General features: G+C 33.2%; 1 protein-coding gene across 1 annotated transcript in view; it reads left to right on the forward strand.

The window, feature by feature from the left end:
• Positions 1–10,315, forward strand: part of TMOD4 (tropomodulin 4) — a 504,246-nt gene extending 493,931 nt beyond the window's left edge. Inside the window, exon 10 of the mRNA XM_044080521.1 lies at positions 8,929–10,315. Coding sequence (XP_043936456.1) covers positions 8,929–8,951 — 23 coding nt within the window. The 3' untranslated portion in view covers positions 8,952–10,315. The remainder of the gene's footprint in view (positions 1–8,928) is intronic.
• The last annotated feature ends 1,128 nt before the right edge of the window (positions 10,316–11,443 follow it).

An 11,443-nucleotide genomic window follows, 5' to 3' on the forward strand; every position in this document is an offset into this window, starting at 1 on the left:
GAATGAGGTAGAGAGATTAAATAACAACATAAAAACAGATTTGTTGTATCTGGAATGGGAGACACTATACTTAAAACAAATCAGAATTGTTAAAAATAAATGTGACAAATTGTATGTTAGGAAATGCAAGCAAATACAGAGATCTTACACAATACAAGGAAAAGAAAGCTTATCTTAGAATTTTAAATGAGCAGAAGTATTATGGAAAAATCATGATGAGAAGCAGCAGTATTATTACATTAAAAAAATCCATTCAGCCAGTAAAACAGCAATATTATGGTAAGAATAAATATTATGATAGAAATCAGAACACTTTATTTCAGAAGAGACATAATTGGGAAGTGGGTATAGATGTTTCCCTATTAGATGAACGAACACTTAAAATGTTGAGTACAACATGCTCAACAGCTATTAAGTGAACATTCATCTAAGAGAAACCTCAGAATGTTAAAACAAGGAGTTTCAAAAAGTTATAGTTGGCCAGCCATCAGGAAGCCAATGATTAACGTCAGAATGTTCACCCTGTCTAGCCATTCTTAAAGTCCTCCACTGTGGTGTGGTCTTGTCATTCATGCTGTGTAATGTTATGACAGTCCTCCACTGTGGTATGATCTCGGAGTTAGTATATTTAAGTAGGGATGGTGTGGGGGTGTGGGGGTGAAGCCCCCCACTTTATTTTGTTTGTCGATTTGTTTTTTTTTTGTTTTGTTTTTTTGGGGGGTGTTGTAATGGTGTACAGTACATTTTAGCTGCCAGCCGTTTGCGAAAGTCATTGTTTCAACATTCTGAGGTTTCACTTAGATGAACATTCGCTTAAAAGCTGTCAAGCATGTCGTACTCAACATTTTAAGTGTTTGTTCATCTAATATAGACCCAGTATAGATCCAGAAATGGAACAACAGGCCCAGGAAGAATGGAGAGAGGACAAGAGAAGCTATTGGGGATGAATAAGGAAACATACCAAGAGATTATAACTTGTCATGAGGTAGTTAATACATATAAAGGATACCATATATATAATTTCACCGATATGGTTGTTACAAAGGAACATTTTTCTTTATTCATGAAGGGTTTGAAATATGTTCCAACTAATCGATTCGATTGTATAGATACTGTTATTGAATTAAAACTGTATATGAGAAAGTCAAATTTGGCCCTGATATACAAAAGCCTGGATGGTAGCGTTGCTTCTAGTAAAACTAATCATGTGGTCAGAAGGACCCACATTAAATGTTTTAGAAAAAGCTATAATAGATAAAATATATGCTTTGAAAACAAAAGAGAAAAAACAATATCAGCCAAGTAACTTGAGTAAAGAGGAAAAAGAGTTAGATCAAATTAGGAAAGATAATTTTATCAAAATTATGAGACCAGATAAAGGAGGGGGAACAGTTATTTTTGATTCAGTACAATATTCACAAAAGATTTTTGAGATGCTCAGCAACACTGGGACATATTCTATGGCATCTAATAATTAAATCAATATCAGTCACGGGAGAATTGATTACTTTTTGGAGGAATATTTAATAGACCAAAGAATTTCAAATGAGGTATACACATTCTTAAAAATTACCAATCCCACAGTGGCAACAATATTTGGGATCCCTAAAATCCACAAGGAATCAGATAAGCTTATTTTCAGACCTATAGTGGCCGGACAAGGTTCTAAAATATATCCCTTTGGAATATGTATTGATAGATGGTTAAAGCATGTGTGTAATAATACAGAACATCTACTGAAGGATTCATGGGATTTTTTATGTAGAATTAAAGATACACTTTGGGAAGAAAATATTACATTTTTAACAATAGATGTGGTCGATTTATATACCTCAGTACGAAGGAATGAAGGTATGGAATTATTTTCAGATAGTATAAGAAAGAACACCAGTTTTTCCAATGATAAAGTAAATGTGATGATTGATTTCATGGGGTTAGTGTTGTATTGCAACTACCTCTATTTTGAAGGAGAATATTTGAAACAGAATAAGGGGGTAGCAATGGGTGCCTCATGTGCCCCTATATATGTTAACTTAGTGTTATTAGAATGGGAGTATAACAAGGTATTTAACTGTGAGTATTACCAATACATGAAGGTCTATGTACAGCTTTTGGATGACATGTTTGTGCTATGGACTGGAACCAAAACAGATATCAAAAAGTTTATAGAATATCTAAATGGTTCTTCCAGCTTTCTTAGATTCACGTTTTCTAGTAGTAAGGAAGGAATAAATTATCTTGATACTTATATTAAATGTACAGAAAATGGCTTTAAATCTAATATATATAGAAAGCCCTCATTCAGTAACTTATACCTAGAGTTTAGTAGTAGTCATCCATTGTCCCAAAAGAAAACTATTGTGAAAGGGCAATTTGTACAAGTAGCACGGATGACATCTAAAACAGAAGATGTTAATAGTAAATTGAAAAAGGTGGCAGATATGTTTTATGAAAGGATATCCAAAGAATATAGTTGAAGACAGTTTAAAATTATCAGGACAATGAGAAAAAATATAAACCACTATTGGGCAGTGTTCTGAATGTAAAAGAATCACTTAGAGAAGAAAATAACTTTGAGAAAGCTATGGTTTTACCATATGGAGTAAAAACCAAACAGGTGAAGAATATTGTGGATGTCAACTGGAATATTTTGAAATGTAACCCCACAATTTACTCCTTGTTAGGTTCAAAACCTTTGTTTGTATTTAAAACTGGGATGAACAACAAGACATATCTGGAATTAAATATAGAAGGTAATTACAACAACACCCTATAAAAGAAAGGTACAAAAAAATGTGGTAGATGTTCACAGTGTAACTATATTACTGAAGTTAAAGAATCAGTTTTGGAAAATAAACTATAGTCTAAGGTGACATTTGTGAATGGAAATTGTCAAACTACTGGAGTGATTTATTTAGCAAAGTGTAAATCCTGTCCTGCCTTTTATGTAGGAAAAACTGAAAGATGGTTTCGGGACAGAATTTATGAACATGAGTATCAAATAACTACACAAAATATTAACAATGTTCTTTTAAGAACTCATTATTATGCCCAGATTTTAAGAATTACCACTTTGGTATATTAGAACAAGTTCAAGTCAACCCTGGGGGGGGGGTAGACTATAGGTCACAGATAGAAGAAAGGGAATTTAAATGGCCAATTAAACTGTATGCTATGCAAGCTCCTGGTCTGAATGAAAATATTTCTCTCAAGCTGATATTAAATAAGAAAACTATTCTATGAAGTTATGAGAGAGGTATATTCATGTTTTGTGAAAACATTTTATGTTGTACAGGCTTTTGATTGTGTGTATGTACAAAGGTATATTAACTCATCTATAATAATGTTTTAAACATTTTAGGTAGAATACAGATAGGTTTTGATGACTGTTTTTGAGTGCATATGGATGTAAAGGATTTTTTTGCAATAATACCTTTAAAAAGTTAGGTCAATTTTTATTGGTCAAGCTATCAAGTTATTTTATATTTAAATGTGCTGGTGATTTGAGTAATAATTCTGATGAAATTCCAGTGGATGGGTATGAAAGCGCTCAATCTGTTTTAAAACAGTTTTTAATCTGTATTATTAAACTTGAAATTAACTTATATCATGGTTTGGTCCTGCTGACTACAGTGAACCTGCTTGTCTGGAATTGTAGATATATTATTTAGTCCAGGAGGGATGTGGGCAATTTATTTCATCTACCACAAGAGTTCTTTATAGTTGAGTGTTGTCTCCCACATTCCACCTCTAGGATCTTTTAATACATGTTCGAAGATAGCAAAATCAAACTTATTAAAATTGTTACAAACCAATGAATAGTTACATAATGCATTGTTTTCATTACATCTAGACATATAATAATTGTGTTCATAGACTGTTAACTCTCAAAGCTCTCTCTCTTTAACCAGCATAGAAACTTGAACATGTAGCACATATAGCAATGTAAATTCCCTTGTTTAAAATAAATAGTCAATTTGAATTCCATATCCAATATAATGTTTTCCTTTTACAAAATGTATTAACATTGCCTACAGGCACCAGGTTTCTTTGTCCTATTGTGTTTTTATCCTTATGTTGTTGAAATGTCTCAGCGTTGGCATAAGCTGCCAATATATATATATATATATATATATATATATATATATATATATATACCTATATATATATATATATATATATATATATATATATATATATATATATATATATATATATATATATATATATAGGACAAGTTTTAGAGTCTTGGGCTGAAACAATAGGTCAAAACATTTTTTTTGTATGTCCTTGTGGACTTTGGGAATTCCAAATAAAGTTGGAGCATAGGGGTGCTTTTTTTGCAAAAACTGTAATCTTGCATGCTAATCCAGCTTTGCAATAAGTCTTCTATTATAGTATGCTGTATACCAGTACCATATTCAACTAGTTGCATGTCTATGTGGTTTACTTCATTTCTGAAAGCCTGGATGCATATTCCATCATCTTTTAACAAATTTAATATAATCCTAAGATACTCATCTGCAAAACTATCCCACTCCCTTTATCTGTCTTCATAACTTGAATACTCTTAACATTAATTAACATATTCAATAGATTTTTTTTTATCTTTTGAAAGATTATAACTTTTGCTTGTATCAGTCACTACCTGACATAGGGTCCTAATATTACCCTCACATAATGGTATTACACAACTGACATGTTATTTTTGTTTCACCTATATGGTTTGGCCTTACGGTTGTCAGTTAAATTCATTTACTTGTATTTAGATGTCTTGCCTATATGCTTGACTAGAAAATTTGGGGAAGTTAGAGGAAAGAGCTGTCGAAACTAGGGTCAGGTTACTGGACTCTAGAATGGCTTTCTGTATGGCATATTTTGCTTGGCTTCTCACATGGTAAGCTTGCAAACATTTTGGGGAGAGACTTTTTACCTCTCCCAAGTGTGATAGAGGAGTAAAGTTTGTGGAGCACTATTTGCTGCTACAGCACGTCACTGATGTGGGCTGAGTGTGCTAAGATATGGCACCAGGTTGGATATGGAGTCCTCTTTGTGCTGTCATTAAAATGTGATTTCTATATATAAAAAAAGAAATACAATTTCACCCCAGGACTTCAAGTATTGTTTTGGTCTTATGGTTATGATGGCAGTCTCATTATAAATTTATTTTGTACAATACAGCCTTTACAATTGTTAATAGTTAAAAGGAAGTTAGATGGAAGGTTTATTTGCTAGAAAAGTGACAGTGCTTGTTAGTAGGGAATCTTTGGAATGCTTTATCATCTTCTCTATTTATTATTCCCATCTCTGTGGGTGAGATCTTGATTTTCCTTGGTACTTTTTAGATATGGAAGACTGATTTTTTTTTATTTTTATTGTGCATTTTTGAGTGGTAAGTAAAACTGTATCACTCTTCATTTGATTTATTCAGTGAACTATTTGGGGATGTGTCATTGACAAATGTGTTGTAAATACAGCATCATTTACCTAACATGGGAATGGCTAGACATCATGTTTGCCATGTTGGAGATGTTTAACGTTTTATACAGTAATGATTAAGCTGAGGAAGGGCACTGTATGATACATACAGTAATTCCTTACTATCACTGTTCTAAATACTGTACATCCATTGAATGACAACACTATTCATAACATTTGTTCCCACTCTAGACATAACACACTCTCAGTGTTCACATCAGATGTATTTTTGTTTGACACAAGGGTATTTTTTTCAATAAACAGCTTTATTAAATTATCACTTATGACATAGGCAATCTTTATTTGCAAACATTATACATCACAGACACCACTGAAATGACTGTAGTTGCAAACATTATACATCACTTATAATCTATCCAGTCATTGTCAGTTAAGCATTATATGGCTCATTCAAATCCTGCCTCTTAAACTTCATTCCTTCTCTGCATATATTGTTCTCACAATTCCCATTTTTCCCATGTATTTTGCTCTGTCCCTATTCTTTGTGTTATACAAGGGTTATCCACCTTCTGGGATATGTTACCATACTATTCTGCATGTTTCAGTAGTGCACCAATATTCCACTTTTCAGATGTCACTATCTCCAGAACCTGTAGCACTCCAGCATTCCATACAATAGCATTTACACATTCTACATTACTTCTGCATTCCTAAATCTGTTACCACATTTTATCTTCTGCATTTCAGCAACCCTGCATGTGGCACTATGGGACAGTATAAGTTAAACTCAGTAACATATTTATGTATTTCTAGCAACAATTGTGAAAATCCATCTTAGAAATCTTGAAAACAGCATAATGATACACAAAAGTATGATTCTGGCTTATCAAAACCATCTCTTGTTTCCACTTTATATCTTCTTTCATCTTTTATTCCTTTTTTTGATAAGTGGGAAACTAGATAAACAAAAACAGAAATGGAAAGAACCGAGTGCTTTCATTTTAAAATTTCTTTCATCGTTTATTCTTTTTTTTGACAAGTTGGAAACTAGATAAACAAAGAAATGGAAATAACTGAGAAATACTCCCAAAATATACATCTGAAAAATTTGGAATCTCCCAGAAACTGCTCACTATCTTAATTGTTTTCAAAAGTCATGATACCTAACCTAGCCAGTAATTTGAGCGGTTTCTTTAAGATAGGGCTATGTGTTTAACTTATTTGAGGTGCTGTGACAAAGAAAGTAATCATTTATTTCAATGTGTGTACATTTTCATTAAGCCTTTTATTGCCAAAGTGTAACATAAGCAACAGAAATCTATTTGGTACAAAAAATGCCCTGTGGCAGAACTTCTATATTTGTTGTTTCAGCTTTTGTGCTGTTTGTGCAAACAGTGTCCAGGACATTACATGAGTGACTTTACAGTGTCAAAGAACATGGTTATTTTAGTACAGTATTATATTTCTGTACTAAAAGGTGTCCAGTCTGTTAGACAAGGCTTTAAATGCAGTTGACTCCTGTCCATTGCTGGTACCTGCCTGCCACAAATTAAAGACTTTAAAGACTGTATATTTTGCTTACTGAAATCTTCATTTACGAAAAATACTCCCCAAATATACACCTGAAAAATCTGGAATCTCCTAATTTCTTTATTTAACTCATACTATGATGGAGGGCCTACTTCCAATGTAATTTTAACATTTTTGGGCTGGGCTCTTAACCCAAGATTAACCCTGGACTCGTACCAGGAAAAAGTCAGGAGGTGGACTAGATAGTTTAGAAAACTAGTACTAATAAGATGCAATTTTGTTCAGGCTTTACTATAATGTGTTTACTGTCACAACTGTGGGAATATGAATGGTGAACCAAAAGGTCTACAAAGGGTTTGTTTAGTTCATATGGACTGGTTATCATAAAGGATCAGGATAAAGTCTTAATCCAAACTAGACTGTTATGTTCAAGATATAGATATCAAGAAATTTACTTCAAGACAAAGCTTGAGAGGTAAATCTTGACATCCATGTCAAGAACACATAACAAGGTGGATTATGACTGGAAAAATCATTTGTAATTCTGTGTAGTGCATGGAGCTTAACCTACTACCAGGTACTACAAAAATGGAGAGAGAAGTTGAAAGCTATAACATCCACACCACTGCCACACAGAAAGCAGAAAAACATATAAAACTTATTCAAATACTTCAGTCAAAAAAGGGCTGAATGAAGTGTTTGAATATAGTTTAAAGTTCTTTGTGGCTCCCATCACTGTTCTGTGGTGGCCCTTGACCACTATTAATGCTTCAGCTCAAGACTAGAGCTCAACAGCATTGAGGTGTTCTTAACACAAGCTTGCTAAGCACATTTCTGACATCAGTAAGGTTCCTAACAAGCCTGTCTTTTAGCCAGTTTCAGAGTATAATTGTAGCACTCCATGGACTACCAAGTGATTATGTGAACACTTTGTCTGTCAGTCTTTCAAATTGACAGCCACTAAGAAAACAGAAATAGGGCAAACTTCATCCAAAAAAATCAAAGTTTGAGCAAACTACAGTTTCTCACATCCTGTCTTAACTAAAAGAGAATACACAACAGGACAAATCTGAATATAAATGTACTCTTAATGGGGGCTAACATAGCAATAATATTTTAGTATTCATTGGCAGATAGCCAGTATAAAAGACTATTGTATTGTAACTAGCACCCAATTAAAAGCAGAACATTTTCCATATATGTATGCATGCATCCTCCTGTGTATTTTTGCCTTTTTATGCGTGGAAGAAGACCTTTTTTACATCATTGCATTTGTCTGGTATGAAGACACGTACAGTTTACTAGTTTAATAGACTCTGCTAATCTGACTAGTAGGACTTTAAGTATTCAATTCAGAATGATAGAGCTCTGCACAGCCTAGTATTTCATTCTCTGCTTCATTCACTGGTGTGTGTGTGTGTGTGTGTGTGTGTGTGTGTGTGTGTGTGTGTGTGTGTGTGTGTGTGTGTGTGTGTGTGTGTATGTGTGTGTGTGCAGTGAACAGTCTAATGTCTTGAAGTCAAGGTATTATTCCTGCTGACACACTCGTTGTCACTCACTGGATGATGAGTTTATGTTCACAGCTCTCCAATGTCCTCCATGCTGGAGGGCTGATCTATCCCTCCGAAATATGTATGTATATATCTGTATATATATATCTATATATATATATATATATCTATATATATATATATATATATATATATATATATATATATATATATATATATGTATATATATATATATATATATTCATGTCACTTGCTCTCTTGGATTGTGGATAGTAACTAAATGTTATCAGTTGATCAGAGTCACATATTGGTTCAACACTGAAATTCTAAATGCTCAACAGGACACAGGGTAACAGAAAAAAAACACTGTAGAATAAAAATGTGCATGTCTTCTCTCTCTCTTTTTTTTTTTGTTACTGAATTATTTTTTTCCATATTTTTTCCACAGGTCGCCAGAAGAGAAAAAGATGAAAAACATTGGACTATACCATCCATGAAGACCATGCCTTCCTGTTGTCTACTCAGCAGCCTCAAGAAAAGTTTGCATTTAACATCCATCACTGTTATTAAAGACTTGAAAGAAAATTATTATTTCTGTTGGTTCACTTCCATTATTTATGAGCAATACTTCAAAAACGTCTTTCCCTCACTTATGTGTCAGATTTATTTACAATATTTTGTTACTTTGATTACGGCTTTCTGTACATTGCTTGACTGATTTTCTTTTTGCCATGGAATATACAGTATTTTATTTCAGTAAAATGTATTTCTCGGTGGGATTAATAGCAGTGAAATAACAAAGGATATGGTGGAATGTGCTAAGAAATATTGCACTTTGGAGGTTGCTGAAAGAACCTTCAATGAAGTTTGAAGGATTTACAAAATCATCTCATCTTGAGGCTATGTATAAAATAGCATTTCATGTGCAATGCCCTAACTTAATGTGTATAATTACTGGCTGGCACTTTTCATTAAAGTAGTTATATAAAATAAGGTCAAAGACAAACAGGTTTACTTTGCTGTTTATCAACAGCAATACTGTCTGTCATCAGGATGTTTGGGTATGTGCATAATTGAAGAAACTTACCACACATTTACTGTAAAATCTGCATGCTTACTGAACAAAAAAATAATAATTCCCATATGTTAAATGTGCAAGCAAATAATTATAACTTGAAAATTATCAGTTAGGAATGTATGGACACTTTTAAAATAAGTATAGGATGTAGCAACGTACAGAGGAGACTGGACAGGAAACATCTACTGCCTGGAATGAGTGATGAGCAGTGGCAAAAATGCAATTTATATAAAGACATACTTAACACTGGAATCTTATATTTAGCTTCTAGTTTCCATTTTTTTCCAGACTGACTGATGCTGTAATGACACATTCACTTGGTGTGTGTTCAAAGCTAGGATCTAATCCTACTACACACTACTTTAAAAGAATGATATCATTTTATGATGCAGTAGTCATTCTTGTCCTTCCGTATCTCGAGTGGCCACATTCTAATGACATCTTCTCCAGATAGGCAAATAACCTAATCTTTGTGGCAAGTCATTATGAAGTCTGTTTTTAAGAAGGGAAAAAAATCACTTAAAATATTTCACCTGTCAATAACCTGCAGAATATGTTAGGCCATCGAATGTGTTCTCGGGTCTTAAAATAATGACATTGACCTACTAAACTATAGTCCTCATAACCTGAGAAGTTTCAGAGCACTAGTTTGAGGGTGGTTTTGAACTGCCAGAGCCAAGTCTAGAATAAAAACCACAACTGAAACTCCCAAAAAACAAATAACCAAAAGGAACAAAGTATAGTGTGAGGAAAGGACGAAAAACAAGAGTTGAAATTATTCTGCCAACTTCATTGAGTAAAAATACCAAAGGTTAACTGTTTTCATCCTTTTGCAATAACCAGGACTTCATCAGAATAAAAAAAAAAATTTTTACATGATTTTTTTTTATATTAAAGTTGGCAGAATACTTTCAACTTTTGTTTTTTTTTGTCCTTTCTCCAAGTCTAGAATAGTTACTCGCTGCCTTGAAAGTCTGGTGCCGGTACTTGAAATGTGAAAATCTGACATCTCAACATGACATCTCCTTAAGGTTCATATTTCTGCACATCTCTTAATTTCTGCTGAAACCTGTATGTAATGCATGTCAAAATAATGTGATGGGTGTCAATAGCAAACATGTTTCTTATGTACATGAGTCTTCTAGTTTTCTCTTCTCTTTAACATTTAATTTTTGGTGCTGTTTATACCTAGTCTCTGCCCAATGCTTGGGCCCTCAGGTTATTTTCCTTTGAACTTAATGTAAAAATTTCATCCATCTCTACAGTATATGCCAAATAAGTGTAATTCAGCTTATGCTTCATTTGTTTTGGACAGGTTCCCAATTTGTTTTTATATCACTGACAAACTATATGCTTCATTTTGCAAAACTGATAACTATGCAGTTAAACATTTAAAATGTGTTATTTGAGTGCTAGCATCTTTGCAATAATGTTATTAGTGTGGCTTAAGAAAATTCTTAGTCATATTTAATCAAAATAATTTTATGGTCACTTTTCCTAAGGTGTCTTTTAATTAAAAAAATCTGAAACAATCATAACTATCTAAACAATAACCAAAAGGGATAAAGTTTTAACCAGTTATAAATACCTCCCTCATTAAATTGCAGTAAAAGCCTGCTTAAGTACAAAGTGTTTAAACTACTCTCAAAAACAGAATCATACTAAAATAGTCACAAACAGTAGCAGCCATAAAAGAGAGGTACCCCGATGACCATAAATTAACATTGGATATTGTCAGTGAAGTGAAGCTTGCATATTGGTATGTATGGAAACAGAATGCTGAATGGCTACCATGTATCTTATGCCCCATTCATATAGGGCATTACAGGTTAAAAGTCCTGTCTATTAGAAATGCCACGAAAGACAATCATTTTTAAACAATATA

The sequence above is a fragment of the Protopterus annectens genome, chromosome 8.part0 (assembly GCF_019279795.1).
Source record: "Protopterus annectens isolate FY-2018-M chromosome 8.part0, PAN1.0, whole genome shotgun sequence".
NCBI classification, from domain to species: domain Eukaryota; kingdom Metazoa; phylum Chordata; order Ceratodontiformes; family Protopteridae; genus Protopterus; species Protopterus annectens.